General features: G+C 40.4%; 1 protein-coding gene across 5 annotated transcripts in view; it reads left to right on the top strand.

Moving 5' to 3' along the window:
- Nucleotides 1-16,556, top strand: part of HEPH (hephaestin) — a 96,080-nt gene extending 79,524 nt beyond the window's left edge. For 3 of the 5 annotated variants that reach the window (XM_067722778.1, XM_067722780.1, XM_067722776.1), the window contains 6 exons: nt 5,344-5,450; nt 6,544-6,769; nt 9,205-9,344; nt 10,199-10,361; nt 13,227-13,271; nt 15,622-16,556. In XM_067722778.1, the coding sequence (XP_067578879.1) occupies nt 5,344-5,450; nt 6,544-6,769; nt 9,205-9,344; nt 10,199-10,361; nt 13,227-13,271; nt 15,622-15,854 (914 nt within the window). In that variant the 3' untranslated portion in view covers nt 15,855-16,556. The remainder of the gene's footprint in view (nt 1-5,343; nt 5,451-6,543; nt 6,770-9,204; nt 9,345-10,198; nt 10,362-13,226; nt 13,272-15,621) is intronic. The other 2 variants (XM_067722781.1, XM_067722777.1) reach the window with 1 other exon arrangement.
- The last annotated feature ends 3,577 nt before the right edge of the window (nt 16,557-20,133 follow it).

Here is a 20,133-nt window from a genome sequence, read left to right as displayed (position 1 = left end):
ATAAATAATGCTACTATGAATGTTGGGGTGAACATATCTTTTGAAGTAGAATTTTCACCTTTTCTGAATATATGCCCAGCATCATGTTGTAGCTCCATTTTTAGTTTTCTAAGGAAACTACTGTTTTCCATAGAGAGAGAACCAATTTACATTGCCACCAACAGTGTACAAGGGTTCCCTTTTCTCTGCACCCTCTCCAGAATTGGTTGTTTGTAGACTTTTTGATGGTAGCCATTCTGACCAGTGTGTGGTGATACCTCATTGTGATTTTGATTTGCACTTCAGTAATGATTAACGATGTTGAGCATCTTTTCATGTGACTGTTGGCCATCTGTATGTCTACTTTGGAGAAATGTCTATTTGGGTCTTCTGCCCATTTTTTGATTGCGTTCTTTCTTTTTTCAATATTGCATTGTATGAACTGTTTATATATTTTGGATATTAATCTCTTGTTTGTTCCATTGTTTGCAAATATTTCCTCCCATTCCACAGGTTGTCTTATTGTTTTATTGATGGTTTCCTTTGCTGTGCAAAAGCTTTTAGATTTTATTAGGTACCATTTGTTTATTTTTGCTTTTATTACTTTTGCCTTGGGAGACCGAACTAAGAAAATATTGCTATGATTTATGTCAGAGAATGTTTTGTCTCTGTTCTCTTCTAGGAGTTTTATGCTTTCATGTCTTAGATCTAAGTCTTTAAACCAGTTTGAGTAATTTTTGAATATGGTATGAGGAAGTGTTCGAGTGTTATATTTTCATTGATTTACATGTGGCCATCTGGCTTTCCCAACACCACTAGTTGAAGAGACTTCTTTCTTTCCATTGTACAGTCTTGATTCCTTTGTTAAAGATTAATTGACTGTAGGTGTGTGGGTTTATTTCTTGACTCTCTATTCTGTTCCATCGATCCATATGTCTGTTTTTGTGCCAATACCATGCTGTTTTGATAACTGTAGCTTTGTAGTATTGTCTGAAGTCTGGAAGTATAGCTTTGTTCTTTTTTATTAGGATTGTTTTGAAATTTTTGGGTCTTTTTTCGTTCCATATAAATTTTAAGATTATTTTTTCTAGTTCTGTGAAAAATATCATGGGTGTTTTGATAGGGATTGCATTAAATCTGTAGATTGCTTTGGGTAGTATGGACATTTTAACAATATTAATTCTTCCAATCTAAAAGCATGGGATATCTTTCAATTTCCTTGAATTATCTCCAATTACTGTTTTCAATGTTTTATAACTTTTAGTGTATAGGTCTTTCGCTTCCTTGGTTAAGTTTATTCCTAGGTATTTTTTGACACCATTTTAAACAGGATTACTTTTTACTTTCTCTTTCTGATATTTCATTGTTAGTGTAAAGAAATGCAACAAATTTCTGTATATTAACCTTGTACCATGCAACCTTGCTGAATTTCTTTATTAGTTCTAATAGTTTTTGTGTGGAGACTATAGAGTTCTCTATATAGAGTATTATGTCAACTAGAAATAGTGAGAATTTTACCTCTTCTCTTCTAACTTGGATACATTTTGTTTCTTTTTCTTACCTGATTTCTGTGGCTAGGATTTCCAATACTGTGCTGAACAGAAATGGTGAGAGTGGGTATCCTTGTCTTGTTCTGTGTCTCCATTCTATTTCCGAGATTTTGGATCATATTTACTATCATTACTCTGAATTCTTTTTCAGGTAGGTTGCCTATTTCCTCTTCATTTATTTGGTCTTGTAGGTTTTTACCTTGCTCCTTCATCTGTAACATATTTCTCTGTCATCTCATTTTTGTTGATGTGTGGAGCTGTTTTCCTCTCTTGCTGGTTGTTTGGCCTGAGGCGTCCAGCACTGGAGCTTGCAGGCAGTTAGGTGGAGCCAGGTCTTGGTGCTGAGATGAGGACTTCTTCGAGACCTCACAGTGATGAATATTTCCTGGGACCTGTAGTTCTCTGATAGCCCAGCAGTTTGAATTTGGTGCTCCCACCACAGGGGCTCAGGCCTAACCCCTGGCCTGGGAAACAAGATCCTGCAAGTTGCACAATGTGACAAAAACAAATAAACAAACAAAAAGCAGACAAACAAAGCCCAAGGCAAATAATAAAAACAAAACCGAACCAACAAAAATAAGAAGTAACAATCACACAAACAAAAGAAAACAAACAGACAAATAAAACCAAAGACAACAAAAAAATCAAAATAAACAAAAGACAAAACAACAAACAAACAACAACAACGAAAAAAAACCCAAGGAAAGCAAAAAAACAAGAAGACACCAAAATGAACAAGAGAGCCCCCAAACCAAAACCAATAATAAAAACAAAACTAACCCAAACAGAAAACTGAAAACAAAAGAAAATCAAAAAACAAACTAAAAGAAAAGTTGAGTGAACAAAAGACAAACACACAAAAATGACACACACAAAAAAAATCAAAACTAGAAAAAAAGGATAAAAACAAAAGAAAATAATAAACAAAGCAAAACAAAACTAAACAAAAATATCAAAATAACAAACCAACAGGAAGAAAGGGACAACAAATAACAAAGAGCAGGACAGTAACAAAGAATAAAAAGAAAAATAAAAAATATTTTAGAAAAAATAAAAATGAAATAACAAAGCAAAATAGAACAACAGCAAAAAGATAAAATAAAATAAAATAATTTTAAAAGTTTAAAAAATAAAGTTAAAGATAAAAATATAAAAAATTTAAAAATGGAAACTTCTGTGATGCCTCCACTATCAATGTCCCTGCACCCACGGTGAGCTACAGCCAACCCCCACCTCCCCAGGAGTTCCTCCAAGACCTCTTGGTAGGTCTCTGGACCAGCTGTGTCATCCCCACCTCTGCTTGTGTTCCTCTCACCAGCATCTGCTCCTGAAGCTGGCCTGGAGCACACATGCTTGCATAGGCCAGCCAGGGTGCAGACTTCCATGGGCATGGCTTCAGGGGCTGGCACAGATGGAGGAGGCTTTGGAGAAAGGTGGTGCTCAGCCTGCCAGGACCTCCGTGGACAAAGGAAGATTTGTCAGGGGTGGTGGCAGGCTGCCAAGACCCACACAGCCCATGGATGCTTTGGGGGAGTTGTGCTCAGGTCCACCTGAACCCATGTGGCCAGAGGAGGTTTTGGCAGGGGTAGGGCTCAGGCCTGGGTCCCTAGCAGGCTTGCCAAGGCCTGAGCAGGTGAGGGGAACCCTGGTTTTCAGGGTGGGTGAGCCTGCTCAGGCATGCACAACTTACGTTGCCCAAGGAGGCCAGCCAAACGGGTGGGAAAGGGCATTCCAATGGCAGTCCTGCTCTTTGCACACCACTCAACAATTGCATCTCACCTCCATAGTGGCCTGGGCTTCCTCTGCAAACTTTTCTGGCCATGGAGCCCTTCCCTCCTGCTGCCTCAGGCTGTCTCCTCACAACCAACAGCTACCCCCTCCCTGGGTCCACTCTCCAAACCTCACTGTCCAGCACCCAGCCCTCCTACACACAACTCAGGCTGGGGTGTGCAGGGCTGTGGCACAGACTATGTAAATAGGTATTACTCTGTCCTGCCTTACACATACTGGTTGCTGCATTCCCCTCCAATCTCCCAATCCCCTGAAAGTCCCTCTCTGTCACCACTGTCCCCCTTGCTGTAAGTGAGCTTTTCTGAGTGTAGGAACCTCTGCTCTCCTTTAGCTACCCCTCAGGGGCACTGGTCTCATCCTGTTTCCACTTTTCTTTCCCCTTTCCTTCATCCTACCTGGTTGCTCGGGGATTTTTTTGTCCCCTTAGGTGTCCGAGGTCCTCCACTAGTGTTCAGTAGGTGCTCTCTGAGAATTGTTCCAATGTATTCTTGATGTATTTGTGAGGAGATGCAAACTCCACATCCTCCTATTCTGCCATCTTGACTCTGTCCCCAATGTTCAGTCGTTGATTTACAATATTATGTTAATTTTAGTTATACAGCATCATGATTCAATATTTTTGCAGATTACACTCCATTATAAGATATTTTAAGATAATTGCTATAATTCCCTGTACTATACAGTATATCCTCTTTGCATATCTATTTTATATAAAGTAGTTTGTTTCTGTTAATCCCATCAAACAAACAAACAAACAAACAAATAAATAGTCTGAAGTCAGGGAGTCTGATTCCTCCAGCTCCGTTTTTTTCCCTCAAGACTGCTTTGGCTATTTGGGGTCTTTTGTGTCTCAGTACAAATTTTAAGATTGTTTGTTCTAGTTCTGTAAAAAATGCCATTGGTAATTTGATAGGGATTGCATTGAACCTGTAGATTGCTTTGGGTAATAGAGTCATTTGCACAATATTGACTCTTCCAAAAAAAAACATGGTATATCTCTCCATCTGTTGTTATCATCTTAAATTTCTTTCATCAGTGTCTTATAGTTTTCTGCATACAATTCTTTTGTGTCCTGAGGTAGGTTTATTCCTAGGTATTTTATTCTTTTTGTTGCAATGGTAAATGGCAGTGTTTCCTTAATTTCTCTTTCAGATTTTTCATCATTAATGTATAGGAATGCAAGAGATTTCTGTGCATTAATTTTGTATCCTGCAACTTTCCCAAATTCATTGATTAGATCTAGTAGTTTTCTGGTAGCATTTTTAGGATTCTCTATGTATAGTATCATGTCATCTGCAAAGAGTGACAGTTTTACTTCTTCTTTTCCAACTTGTATTCCTTTTATTTCTTTTTATTCTCTGATTGCCATGGCTAGAACTTCCAAAACTATGATGAATAATAGTGGTGAGAGTGGACATCCTTGTCTTGTTCCTGATCTTAGAGGAAATGCTTTAGGTTTTCACCATTGAGTGTGATGCCTACTGTGGATTTGTCATATATAGCCTTTATTATGTTGAGGTACGTTCTCTCTATGCCCATTTTGGATTGGAGCTTAATGACAAGGAAAGTCTGGCTAAGTATTTGAGGCATCAATACACGCAGATTAATTGACATCAGAAAGATGGCTTAAATCTTCCATGGAGACAGTATGGAAAAAGAGGAGAAGAGGACTAGAGACAGAGCCTTGAAGAAACAGCTGCATTTAGGAGGCAGCAGCAGGATAGGGAGACCAAAACAGAGCCAAAGAAGGAAGGTCATTATAAGCAGGGAGAATAGTAGCAGAACTGCCTTACTAGAGTATTGGACCTGAATATTTAAAGATAGGGACAGTAGAAGAGATGTTGAGGGTGTCCCAGGAGGGATAAGAATAAAGTCACAAAAATAAAATGAAGACTGATATGGAAATGATGGAGAAATATCTTAAAGGTCCTGGGACTCACCTGCCACAGCCTCTTAGGGATACCCGGGAACTGGGAGAAATTTCTGATCTGGTCTAACTGGAGACTCCTGTTACCACTTCTAGGTGAGGTTCTCACTTACCAGTGGAACATCCCAGAGAGATCTGGCCCTGGGCCCAATGATTCTACTTGTGTTTCCTGGATCTATTATTCTGCAGTGGATCCCATCAAGGTAAAGACAATATTGGCTTCCTGGAGTTGTCTCAGAATTGGGCAGGCTGCCTAGTAAAAAGAAGTTATTAAACAGATGTAGTAAGAAGCCCAGCACTAAAGTCCAGGGTTCAGGTGAAATTCCTCAAATGCTGGGCTTATTCTAGTAGTTAGGAGGAGGGATGAAAGGAATAGGTAGCATCACATGTTAGTTCTGAGGATTTTCTTCCTTATTTCTTCTTCTTGGATAATATAAGGCAGTATGTTATCATTCAAGAAGCCTAGAATTTGTTGTCAAGAGATTGGGTTTCTAGCCCAAATTTTGTTCTGTCTTGCTTTTGAAGTGACTTTAGGCAAGTCATTCTGCCTCTGTTTCCTGGAAAATGGGCTTATCTATGTAGCCACCCATCCACAGGCAGATGTCAGCTATCATTTATTGAGAGCCTACTACATTTTACCTGGTGCTTTGGATGATACAAATGTAAGATACAGTTCCCATTTTCAAAGAGTATGATCTAGTTGTGGGAGACAGATGAATATAAACATAACGTTGACATTAAATATATAAAATATAACTATATATATATATACACAGAATAAAATTTAAATATAGCATAGTATTAGCAGCTCTATAAAACCATTTAATAGAAACTGCTGTGGGGGTCCATGAGAGAGTGATTACTTCTGCTTGGAGGAGAGGATGAATGAGGGGGAAACTGGAGAAGGCAACATAATGATAGGTAGACATACATTGAGCCTTGAAAGCTGAATAGCAGTATGATAAAAGATAGGGATATGGTGGTGGGGGGGCATTACAGGAAGAAGAAACAGCCTGAGAAAAGGCATTGTGTTGTGAAAATGATTGGTGAGTTTGGAGATCAACGAATAGTCCAGCAGAGGTAAATCATAAGTGAGATAGCATATCTTTCCTATGTCCCAAGATTGTTGTGAGGATGAATTCAGATAATATAGATGAGGTACTTATAAATACAAGACATTATGATGAAGTGCTGAGGGCACAATGGGCTTGGATGTTAGCCTGTCTCTCTGTAGAGCACTACCACCCAGAAACAACTCCATCTAGTTCACTCTCTCCCTCTTCCTCCTATCCTTAGGACATGTACAGTGGCCTGGTGGGACCCTTGGCTATCTGCCGAAAGGGCATCCTAGAGCCCAATGGAGGACGGCATGACATGGACCGAGAATTTGCCTTGTTATTCTTGATTTTTGATGAGAACCAGTCTTGGTATCTGGAAGAGAATGTGGAAACTTATGGGCCCCAGGATCCAGGCCATGTTAACCTACAGGATGAGACTTTCTTGGAGAGCAATAAAATGCATGGTCTGTAGAAAAGAACCTAACCCTCTTCCAAAGAAGTCCCTACTGGCTGCATGGGGGTATCTGATAGGCCCATCACAACCCAAGGGAGCATATTTTCTGAAAAGATAGGAAGGTGGAATGGGGACAAATTAGAAGAAATGTCTCCTACTACAGTATTATATATTTCATACATAAAATAGGTAATGTGGTCTACGTTAGTTCAAGTGCCCAGAAAGCAGGAAGCTGACTCTGTAAAGTTGCTGTGGTGACACTAGCACATTTTAACATATTAGAGAAGGCAAGATGGACATTTATGACCCTCAATGTACCTGGTGCACTGGCTGATTAGGGCCTCTCTACTTAAAAATTCTGAGTTTAGTTTCTCAATATTATCTTATTTCCTTACCACTCTGGATCTGAGATCTGTTTTCTCAATATATTCTAATATAGTCAAATGAAGGACAGCTTATCTTTTAATCTATTTTTAAAACAAAGGTTCAATTTACAGATGGAAGGATTGGAGAGAGAGCTTCAGAGAGCAGCATACTGGGTTATATTTCATACAAATAAGAGCTTCTTGATGCTCAAATGGATTTTGGAGGTAAATTGTGCACTCAAGCCTTCCTTTGTTCTAGAGATTTGTGTATCTTTAAAAAAAATAGAGAAAATCTCAAAGAAGAGGGAGAATTTAAGTGCAGCAGAATGTATGAAGTGATTTCTCACTATCTCTTCTAGTGTAGTATTTCTTTGATTTGAGGATAAGTTGCAGCTTTTATAGTGACTCTACTGGAACTCAAAAGTAGTATCTCATAGTCACACAGATTCTAGCTATTTCCCCTTGATGGAAATATGAGTGATTCACATTGAATCCAGTGATTCACAAACTTTACAAAATGAATTTTTTTAGCTCCTTTCAAATCAGAGAAATAAATTGCCCAAAACCAAAATGAAAAGAGGACACAGATCTTGCTAGTGCAGGGGTTTAGATAATGCTCATTTCCATCTTTTTGTTTATGTGTTTATTCATCCAAACTCTTCAGGTATCAATCTATCTACCTATCAAATATTTGTTGAAAACTCTCTGAGTGCTGACACTAGAGAAAAAAAATAATGTTGGTGTCTGAGGGCAAACAAATAATACCCTTTCTCTCACTTCCAGATTCCTGAACCAATTGAGCAAGAGGCAGAGATGCTTAAGATCAAATGTGAACTTACTGAGAAAGCTAATTTGCAAACTGAATTTAGTTCTGCAACAAAATGGGCTTACTAATACTACCCCAACAATGGATAGATTTTTCATCCTGTCATTGACGTAGAGGGACAACAATACCCTCCTCCTTCACAGGGATAAAATCTTCCCCATGATGGAATAACAAATCCATCTGCACCACTTTCTATGGTCAGACTGAGTTAAGCGTATTTAGTCCCTTCTCTCAAATACAAAATTTGGCCAGAGTAAATAGGCTATAAATGTTCCTTCCATTATTTCCTCTCTTGGGACGTAGAGTATAAATCATCTTCCCTCTGTGAGAACATGAAAAGTGGGGGTGTGTATCCTGGGCATAGTCTTGACAGTGTGAATTAACATGGTGATGAGTGGTTTGTTGTTTTTAAAGCATAGGATGTGGCCTGGGAAGAGGCAGATGATGAGTCCCATGTGTTAATATCATTATAAATTCCAAGAATGTGACAGGTATTTTTTTAAACATTTATTGTAGGCTCAGGTGTCTGCTGGGTGTTCTGAAGAATACAAGGAATATAGTATATACATTTATGTCCTGCCTAATAGAAACCTACAACCTAGTTGGGGATATAAAATTCCACAAATTAAAAGATAGGTAAATGTATAAGGCAGTTTCTAGTGAGTTCCAAAGGGTGGTACAGACAGTATTGGAGGAGTTTAGTTGTGGAAAAGAATGCAGGCAATGAGAGGAGCTGAGAGGCGCTAGATCAGGGAAGTATTATTAGAAGAGGTGAAGGTATGACTGGGCTTTGAAAAGATGGATAAAAGTAGGGAAAATTTCTGGGAGGGAAGATCAGAAACATAAGCAAGAACACAGAGAACATGAATATGGGACCATATGGGGGGATGGTGAAAAAATCACCTTAATTGAAATAAATATGTTAGATAATGGTAGATGAGTTTGGGAAGGTAGTTTGGGGCTGTATTTTGAAGGACCTTGTTGGCTGAGCTAAGGAGGCATGGACTTGATATTTTTGGCAGGAGGGAGCTATTAAAGTATTTTAAGCAGCAGAATAACATGATCATATTAGTTATTTAGAAAGACCACTCTTGTAACACCAATGTGGAAGATAGACTGGAGAGGGACAAATGGAATAAAAATGAGAGAATTTAGGAGGGTATTGCTATCATCAGAGATGATAGGGATTAGCTCTAGGGTAGTGGCAGTGGTAAGTCAAAATGAGAGATATAAAATAGTTTTCTTCTCTTACAGCCATTAATGGAAAACTCTATGCCAACCTCAGGGGCCTTACCATGTACCAAGGAGAACGAGTGGCTTGGTACATGCTGGCCATGGGACAAGATATTGACCTACACACTGTCCATTTCCATGCAGAAAGCTTTCTCTATCGGGTGAGCTGGAAAAGAGGCTGAGTCCCTCAGAGTGCTTTGATATCCATTAAGAAAAAAGAGAATAAAAAGAAACATGATAATAATCAGTTAAAAGAAGAAAGGTCTTGTACATGGAGTATTGATCAGGGAATTCTAGTTTGGCTTTGTATCCCAAGGTCAGTCATTGCCCTCCAGGCCTTAGCTTTCCCCTATGATATAGAAGAAATGAATGGCTCATTTATGTGATAAGGAGATTGAAGGAATAAATGTAATTAGGTCTCAGTCAGGGACTTGAGGTCCAGTAAGCAGTCATCCTGAGTAAGAAATTTCAGAGTAGTGTCTCACAATCTCTGAAAGTCCTTAATCCATTCCTGAACTTCAATTCAGGACCTACATGGGACTACATGTGGGTTTTGAAGAAGAAATTTTGTCTTAGGAAAAGGGGTCAGAGTTGTAGGCATTAATGTGGACTTAAAGACTTAGAAGTCCTGATAAAGGTGGTGGCATAGAGGAGAAACTAAATTGAGTTTCATTTCTAAAGTAAATATGTGGATCCTTCCTAGGGGTCAAGGCTTAAGCCTGCTAAAATGTATGGATATACTAGTTTTTATCCCCCTAATGAAAGACTAAATGAACTTTACTTTGGGACACTTTAAGAAAAAGTAGGAGGAGAGAAAGTCTCCTCTGTTGAGTCAGTTTGTATGGGTGGGTTCACAGAAGAGATGGATAAGATGGAATGTTTAAGCTGTTCTCTGGTCTGTGAATCTTGAAATTCCATGTCTCTGGTGTGGATACCCAAGCCTTTTAATTCCTATAAGTTCTGAGACTATCTCTACCCTTCACTTTCTCTCTCTCACCCACAATCTCTCTTGCAGAGTGGAGAGAGTTACCGGGCAGACGTGGTGGATCTGTTCCCAGGGACCTTTGAGGTTGTGGAGATGGTGACCAGCAACCCTGGGACATGGCTGCTTCACTGTCATGTTACAGACCATGTCCATGCTGGCATGGAGACTGTCTTTATGGTTTTGTCCCAAAGAGGTAAAGCCTAATTAGGATATCTTGTGGCACTGTATCTAGCCTGTAAGAACCAGATAATCCAAGAAGTGACTTGCATCCATCTTCTGATCCCAAGAAGACAGAACAGACCCCTTCTAGTGTTCTCCCAACCAATATTTCTCATTCCCTGTTGCTCCCCTGCTCATGCCCCCTCCTAATTTCTTTGATACTTGTTGAGCTCACATGAATTGACTCAGCCTGGCTGGGCTGTATGCATTGATGCTTAGTGTAGATTTGCTTCCTTTGAATACATTTAATTTGTATGTAAATTTATTATTTTAGAGTTTATTAGAGGTATTAACTATTTCAAAGGAATCTTATTAATGAGTTCTTTTTTTATAAAAAGGAAAAATATAATTCCAACAGTCACCCCTTAATTAGTTTGTTTTGTGGGGATTGTCTAAGGCTGGAAAGAGATATTAGCCTTCAATTACAACTAATCCCAGACAGATGCTAACAAGGATGGAAAAAACTTTTTCCTTGTATTTGTTATATGGAGACGTAATAGCCAGGGTATTTTCTTTACCAATAAATCTTTGTTCACCACCAATAACATAGAAGAGTAGGCTGTGTTGAATTTTGTGTCCTTGGGTCATCAAAGCATTGAGTCTCACTTCTTAAGTCTCTTAACCTGAATCCAGTACTCATCATTATCCCCCTTGCAAGAGGCTCAATAGAAACTCTAGGGACCCACATGAATCCAGAGAGGTATTTTTTCTCCTGTTCTTTTTTTTTTTTTTTAAAGTCATGCTGTTTTGAAAACTGGTTATATTGAGGTAGGTATTCTGGGATTCCCAGCCATTGATATTCTGTCAGCAGGAATAGAAAGTGGGAAAATGTCTTTAGACATTTAAACAGGGCTAGCAAACCAGGGTAGAAAATACAACTCTGCTATTTACCCCCAGGGAGGAAGATGAATAATTGTACATTATGATTTCCTATATCTTTGGAAAACTTTGTTCTCTGGTAACACATACTGCTAGAATGTGTCTTCCAGTTACTACTGTGGTACTATTCCCTACCACCCAGACAGGCACACATAATTCTTTGTTGTATCCTGTCAGTCCTTAGAATCAAACTCTAGTGGTAAATTGATATATCATCAAGATGCTATAGATCCAAAGCAATAGATTTTCTCCATGTGTAGTAACGGGTCATGTCAAATATGGACCATCTAATAGATAAGAGACTGCATCAATACATATCATCAAGGAACTTCCATGAATAAGAATAACTTACCTCTCTCTATAATAATGAGCCAGTCCATAAATTTTACCTATTTACCTTTTGTTTGTTTGACAGACTATGGTCTAATTTGATATTGTTCCAATCACATATAAGCTAACAGGCCAACCAGAGGGAAGAGTTGAAGACAGATAGGGAATAAAAGACTAATTGTTGGAAAGGGCTTCCCAGGGAAGAAGCAGGGGATGAAAGTCAGAGCTACAAAAAAATATTAGAGTGGGGTAAGGTCATTTTTTTCTACTAAAAGAAGAAAGAAAACAGAAAAGACCAATGTGTAGGTTTGGGTGAGAGGCTTGACAAAAAGGTAGATATTTCTGTCTGATGGTCTGTGTTTCATCTGTGATGGAGGAGACAGAGTCATCTACTAAGAATGAAAGATAGATGGTAGTGTAAGGGGCTTTAGAAGAGTGGGCAAAGTGGTTATGAAATAACCACTCTGGGTGGTGGGGGAAAAGTTACTCTGAGTGATGGGAAATAAATTAATTATTGCCAAGCAGCACTGAGGACTTAGTTGAAGTTGGACCCAAAGAATACTGATCTTTACAATTGTGTGATGTTTCTCCACCAGCATTCATCATAATACCAGAAAAAAATACAATGAAAGTATAGTTACTGGGGTTTCAGCAAATGATTATAATATTCCTGGTAAGTTAGTAGTTGAAGTGATAGACAATGGAGTCCAGCCTGGCCAGGAATGGAAGAAAAAAACAGGATGAAACTGGTGAGGTGAGAAAAATGGAAGTGTCCAGGAGCTAGAGGTCTTCATGAGAGGAGAAAATAACAGGTGAAATAGAATAAATAGCATTAGAACATGGAGAGAATAGGAGGCTGTTGTTAGATTTTAGACTTATGAGATGGAGCAAGTCTGCATAATTAGCCCAATGTAACCATAAGAGTGGTTGATAGAGTTGGAGTATATTTGAAATTTGTTAGAGTTAAGAGGTCTAAAAACTGTGAGGCTTAAGTGTTGGATAGGTCGACACTTATGATGGGAATTGAAGACAAGAAAGACTGAGCCACGTACCAAAGACTTCCATGAATGAAAACTGCTAGGTAACAGTGACAAGAAGTGGTTGTGATTTTTTAGCCAAGTAATATAAGCCTCAAAAGAGATGGATCTTTGCAAAAAGGGGAGGAATAATAAATAATCTCAAAACAGTATTGAGAAGATATAAAGGAAGTATAGTTCTCAGAAAAGAGCTCAGCCTCATTAAAGCAAGAAGAGGAAGAAGTATTCTAAAAAGGTTGAATATGTAGGGATGCAGGTTTGACAAAGAACAGGGGCTTCCTGAAGGAAGGCTGGGAAAAGGTGGCAAAAAGCAATAATGAGGATAAAGTGTCAATAAATATGTAAATTTTGGCAGAGGGGTGACTTACCTTTTGGACTCCTAAGACTATGCTCTTGCTTATATTTTGTGTCACTGCTCAAAATCAAATCCACATACCAATACTGACTTTGATCACAAGACAGTTAATTCCAGTCACCTCCATTTTGCTTACTATATCACAGAGAGTCCTCCAACCATTGCTAACCTCCTACAACAAGCCTGTGGATAAGTAGGAAGAATAATAGGACTAACTTCTTTTCTCTTTTTCCTCCAGAACACTTAAGCACTACCACCATCATCTCTGAAGAGACTGGAAAAGGTAGGGAGAAGGATACACAGATTGGGTAGTTATATATGTTGTGCATTTGGGGAAAATTTCAGTGCCTCTAGAAGATGAGTTTCATATGGCTGCAATGTGGACCTCAATACTAGCAGAAAACATCCTGAGATTTATTTAAGATTTCAGAAGCCAGGAATCTAAGGTTAAGCTTCCAGTTAAGCTTCCCTCAGCAGGTTTATTCTCTCTGACCCCCATGCCCAACCTCCTGAGTTGAGGAAAATTGCCTCATCCTCAGTGAAGGCTGCTATCTTATCCTCTTACTAATGTATGAGGGGAAATAAAATTCAAGGTCTTGCTGAGTTGTGAATGAAGGTGCTATAGTACAGATATGAATTCCCCACAAGGACAGTGTGAAACTAGGACAAATGCCATTCAGTCTGCACCAGGTAATTAATCTTTCATCTATAGAATACTAAATAGTTGACACTTTAGAACCATCCATTTCTGTACTTCCAGAAAATAGAGCTTCTTGTTCTATCCAGGCTGGGTTCAAATAATGCTTTCACTCTCTACCTCATTTGTACCTGAACTGAGAAAGATTCATAAAGTTGTGAGAGGCTAGAATAGATGTTAGAGATTTTCAGTTTAGTCTGGAGGTTTTTCAGCTCTGTTTGGAAAGGTCCTAATGATCTAAGTATCTTATAAACAGTCAACCAGGGGACTAGGGTATGTCCTGGAGGATTAGGGAGAGGTAAGGTGAAGCAGAGAGAGCAGAGTGACATACATATATGTATATGTATTTGTATATATATATACATATATATATATATACACACATATATTTTTATATATACATATTTTGTGCATACATTTGTATATGCATTTTTACATATCAGTGTGTACATACATACATACATCCTCATAAGCTCTTGTTTGTTAAAAACGTTAAACAGTGAGGAAAACCCCTCAAAACTGGTGGTCTACTAAAGCCCAATATTTTCTGAGAGATGGAAAGTGATTTTTCCAAGGTCACAAGGGAAGTAAGTGGTAGAATGTAAACTCAAAACCAGAATGTTTCCCAGCTTCCATTTGAACTCATTATATTTCATCTTCTCTCAGTTCTGTAAGAATATTGATTCATCCAGTTATACATTCATCAAACACATACTAACTGCCAGAGACACCAAAAAAGTAAGACATAGTCACTATTTTCCAAGAGATTCATGTCTAAAAGTGGAATGAGACACAGAGACAATAATTGCAGTGCTGGATACTATGTTATTTTTTTAAAGTGGGGAAACAATAATAACAACGGATCAATTATTGTGCATTTGATGTCTTCCAGGAGCTATGTTAAATATTTTATAAATATCAACTCACTCAAGCCTCACAATAAACCACTGAATTAAGTATGGTTATTATCCCCATTTTATAAAAGAGGAGACTGAAATCCAGAAGTGAGGGTGGATTAGGTCACTTAGCCCAAGGAAGTAAATTGTGGGAGTACAAACAGTACAGGTACTTTGGGCACACAAAAGAAAGACCATTGTTAGTTATACAGCTGAATTGAAGAAAGCTTTGCTGAGACATATAATGTTTAAGCTAGGGATAGAATGGTGAGGAAGAAGAAAGGGTGTTCAGGCAATGGGAGCAGCATGAGAAAGTCTTGGAAGCCTGAAGAGGCTCACCCATTCTGTAGAACAAAGAATGAGTTGCTATCCCTGAAGATAGTAAATAAGAGTAGGCTAAGTTAGAACCTGATCGTGAGAGTTGCAATGTCTGACTTGAGTCTGAGCTTTATTCCATAGGCTGATTGGAGATCATCAAAAGTTTGTATGCCAGGAACTAAGAAAATTAGATATTTCACCTAGAAAGATCAATGTGACATCAGTGTTACAATGACGCAAAGATGTGAGAGACCAGACAGCACAGAGACAGGCTCTTGTCATGGTCCAATGGTCAAAGTGAGTATTGATAAGCTAGATAATTGAGTCAAACTGCTTCTCAGGAGTTTCTACTTACTGCTCCCAGTTCTACCCTCTGGAACCACGCAAACCAAATTCAATTCTTTTTTTTTTTCTACATCACAGGTTTTTATATATTTAAAGAAATATGTCAAGGCCCTTCTCACTCTGAGTGTTAGCTCTTTCCATGGGGGGACTGGTGCCTCAATGCTTCCTAATAATTTTCTCAGCTATGACATTTTGTTACGCTGGTTCTCTGTAACCTCCGTATCTGTCATCATTGGCTGATCTTTTGAGGGCTAAGGATAGTTCCTCTGTCCTATTTGGATGACCTTATTTCTCCTCTCCCAGAGTTGACTATAAAATAAGACATTTTAGAATATTCTCCATCGCAGGGTTCCCACTTGCCTCTTGTTCCATTTCAGTAGCAATTCCCAGAGACATTGGAGAAAGCAATGTGAGGATGCTGGGCATGCAGATCCCTGTAAAGGATATCGAGATAGTGACTTCTGTCTTGATTGCCATGGGTGTCACTCTCCTGCTCATTGCTCTGGCTCTTGGTGGTGTGGTGTGGTACCAGCATCGGCAGAGAAAGCTACGGCGCAACAGGAGGTCCATCCTGGATGACAGCTTCAAGCTTCTGTCTCTCAAGCAATAACAGCTGGATCCTGGAACTGCACATCTGGGACACACTCCCAGCAGGTCATGGACTAGCAGCTGACCTCATTGTCATTGTCAAAGGGGAATGGGTTTTAGAGAGGCAGAGGAGGGAATCAAACTCAAAAGAGTATTTCTTCACTAATTTATTTACATGGAAATGATATGCTTTCTTTTTCTTTAGTTTCTTTACTCCACTTGAGCACCTGGGGCTGAGTCCCCTAGTATCTAATATCACAAATTTCAACAGCTATATTATATCACCCACTGACACTTGGAAGGTCTGGAAATTTCTAAAAACTGACTCCTCTCACAAAGTAGATACCAAGAGTAAGGTTCACTGATTAGGTTTCTACTGCTTTCCAGGACTTAGGCAAGTTCAGTTTGAACTGAGGCTAAGTGAGCTGTGATGATAATCCAAATCTAAACTAGGACTAAGAACATAGTCTTGATGGGGAATGGGTGAGGTGGGATTTTAAGATCCAACTTGTATTTTGATTCTTCTTGGCAGTGGACTGTTTTGGTTAAGTGGGTAGATGGAATATTGTTGTCATGAGCAACTACAACCTTTGGAGGCAAAAGCTCCTCAGGAAGGCAGTACTCCAAGTTCTTGGTGCATTTGCACTGAAGGGAATGTTGAGTGTCCTCTCCATGTTTTAGTCAGAAAATCCTACACATTAAAGTGCTTGTTAGAACACCATAAGAGTGAACTTGGTGAATTTGATTGTCTCTGTGGCCTCTGGGAAGTTGTGACTGTTATTGAAAAAGAGAGCACTCAGCGAGACTGGTGGGGGTGACTAGTGTTGGTCATAGAATGGGTCTGCCTATCCTTTGTGGACCCTGCAGGTTTGTGTTTTGGAAGTGAAGAAGCTGCCCAAGAGGAAGCCTCAGAATCAGAGTGGTAGGTACCATCTTTTGACCCATAAGTGCCAAAAGTATTCTGAATGCAAAGAAAAGTTGCCAGAGGGAAATAAAGGGCTGAAACTAAGCTCAAACCTTTACACTGGGCAAGGAGAGGTGGGCACAGATCCAATGGGCTCTTTTGGTAGTTGGGGGTATGAGAGGTCTACTTGCAATTTTGGGGGCCTCTTTATAGGGTAGAGTCCTTCCTCTGGTAATTTAAAGCAATATTCCTTTGTCACTTACAAGTTCAAGCCTCTCTAAAACCTTGGTCAGAGAGCACAGACAAGACACAGATTAGGGATGAGATAAGATGGCCCATTCTTACTATAGTATCCATAATACCATTTTACATGGCAAGTGGAAAATGGAAGAGGCATCAGGGACAGTTAAAATAATAACTGAAATGCATAGTGCTTTACACTTTACAAAGCATCTAATACCTGATTGCATTTTACTTCCCTTAGTTCTATCAGGGTGATACTTTGTTTTACCTTTTAGTAAACAAATTATTATAGAGAGTAAGTGATTTTACCCCAGGTCATTCAGCTAAAAATTGAGTAGGGATTCAAGCCTTCATCTATTCGACTCCAAATACCTGCTTCATCCTTCTATATCATGGAAACTCCACTAATCTCCATCATTTGTTACCCATATTGAATCCAACTTTCCTTTTCCTGTCTTTCCAGCAAAACTGTCTGCCTAGTTAGCAACACTTTGCAGATTAACTGTAGAAATCCACAAAGCTGGTGTTCAGGTGCTAAATAATGTTGAAAGTTGGAGGGTAAAACACAGGCCAGAGCCCATCATTCATCTTGGTTTACTGTGGTCAATGGCTCTGTGGAGAGCTTTACTGGAAGTCTCAGAAACATAACAGGGTGTGGAGTAGGGAGAAGATTTGGATTTTTAGTGATAAAATCAAATGAGAGTATTTAAACCATTGCATAATCAATGTACTTAACAGCAGAACTCTGTTGGTGTATTGTTAACGTGAAGGTTATTGAAAACTCAGTGCACTCTGGGGACTCTACTCAATTATTGTAATCTGTATGCAAATGGAAGGTGGTCTCAGTCACGAATCTGAGACAAGGAGAAGTAGGTGGGATGGGGATACGTTTTTTCTGAATGTGTAACTCTGCTCCTGATTGGGGAATGTAAGCTCAAGCCCATGTATTACAGAAAAGTATGCATTTTTGTAATGGGTGTTCTCCCTGTGGGGATGTAGGAGATGTTTTTGACAATTAAGTGGCACTTCCATCCATTCAATTGCTCAAGTCAGAAATCGCAAAGTAAGCCTTGTTTGCTTTTCCTCCAAAATATCTTTAATTTATTCATCTGTTTCTATCTTCATTGCTACCACCCCAGACTAAAGCACAACCATCTGTTACCAGGATTTGTGTGGTAGCCTCCTGCTTATAACCTTACATTCACTCCAGCCTCCTACAATTGATTCTCCATGCAGAAAAGTGATGTTTGAAAAACATAAATTGGACTTCCAGTTTAGATGAGATGCCATAGGTTCACCTCTCTCTGGAGATAAATAAACCTTGGAAATAATAAAAAAAAGACAACAATAGAAGGGCTCAAAAAGATAGAGAAGAGGAAGGCAGCCTGAAGAAGAATAGAGAAACATAGCAACAAATCATCTTCCTAACACCTAACCTAGAAGAATGCAGCCCAAAGTCAAAAAGGAGTCCTAGGGACAGCCCAGGTGGGCCTGGGACTCTGGAACGAGGGACTGGGGAGGAGCCTTGCTTACATCAAGTAACCATGGAAGCTGCTCTTCATCTCTGTTGACCAGAGACTCTCCTCCCCCAGTTAGACATTAGGAAGCAACTGCAAGGAGAATCCCAACATAGTAAGCTGCAGCCCAAGAAGCACTCTTTGTGCCTGTAAGCTGGAGAATCCCTTTTCCTACCCAGAGACAATAATGGTTCTGGCAGAGGTCAACAGGAACCTCAGTGACACCAGAGAGACCAAGCAAAACTGAAGAGCACAGCAAAGTCTCTGAAAGTTACATTGCCATTGGAACACAAAGTTATGCCAGGACTTATGCTAAACATAAACAGGGTTACTGCCTCCTAAAATAGATTGTTTTAATATGATTCAGAGTTCCATCATACCAAGAATCAGTAAAATCACAACTTGAATGAGAAAAGACAGTATACTTTCTGGGTTCCCTCTATGTGGGCTGTGTGGGTCCTTCTGTTGTGGTGGGCTGATTACTGTGAGGACACTGGTAGGTGGGACTGTACCCCTGTCCAGTTGGTTGCCAGACACTGCCTTGTGCAGAGGCTGTGAGCCACAGGTGATCAAGACCATGTCCTGGTATGGCTGCTTTCACAGTTAGGGGATTCCAGGTCCTGGTGCCAAGCCACAGATGGTTGTGGCCATGTCATAGGTTGACTGGCTACTGAGCCCAGAGGGATCTCAGGGCTAGTGCTGGTCCACCAGTGCGTATAGCCAGGTCCCATGGTGGCTGGCTCTGGTGCCAGGGATCTCAGAGCAAGTGTCGACCTGCTGTTGGGTGGGGCCCCAGGACGTCCTGGGGTGGTGTTGGCCTGCTAGAGGACAGGCTGGTTCTTGCCACAGCTGGATGCAAGGCTGCCGTGGTCCCAGGGCTGGTGCTCACACAGAAGCAGCTGAAGCTCGGTCCTGGGTGTCAACTGACTTGAAGAGTTAGGTCCTGGGGTACCTGGCTGTGGGGCACGGGTTCCCAGAGCTGGTGTTGGCCCACTGGTGTCCAGCTCCAGGGCCAAGGATGACCCAGGGCTAATGCCAACACACTGGTGGGTCTCTGCAGGACCCTGGGTACCCTAGAGTTGGTATAGGTAGGTGGATAGGGCAAGGGACAAGGGAATCCTGGGGCTGGTGCCAGGATGCTGGTGTTTACACTGTGTGTTGACACAGCTGCCTACAGGGCCTTGATGATCCTGGGGCTGGAGTCTGCCTGCTGGTGGGTGAGGCCTGGTGCCAGAGCTAGTGCCAGCCAACAGGATGGCAAAGCCGGGTCTTAGGGTCTCTGGCTATGGGACCCAGAGTTTCTGGATCTGAAGTTGTCCTACTGGTGGGTGGTGCCAGGGCCCAGGAAGTCCTGGGGCTAATGAGAGCCCACTGGTGGGTGGAGCTGGGTCCCAGCATCTTTGGCTGCATGACCTTGGTGGTCCCAGAGATGTTGTCAGTACAAGGGTGGGTAGGAACTAGGCTCAGGGGATCCTGGGGCTCTTGCCCATGCCCTGGTGGGCGATGCTGGGTTCCAGGGTTAGTAACGATCCACTAGTGGGTGGGGTTGGTTCCTGGGTCCTCTGGTGGGCGGGTCCAATCCCGGGAGGGCTTGGGTCTTGGGGTGGGGGGTCCTACAGAAGCTGGCCTGCTGGTGA

The sequence above is a fragment of the Pseudorca crassidens genome, chromosome X, assembly GCF_039906515.1.
Source record: "Pseudorca crassidens isolate mPseCra1 chromosome X, mPseCra1.hap1, whole genome shotgun sequence".
Taxonomy (NCBI): domain Eukaryota; kingdom Metazoa; phylum Chordata; class Mammalia; order Artiodactyla; family Delphinidae; genus Pseudorca; species Pseudorca crassidens.
This window is presented reverse-complemented; position numbering and strand designations above follow the sequence as displayed.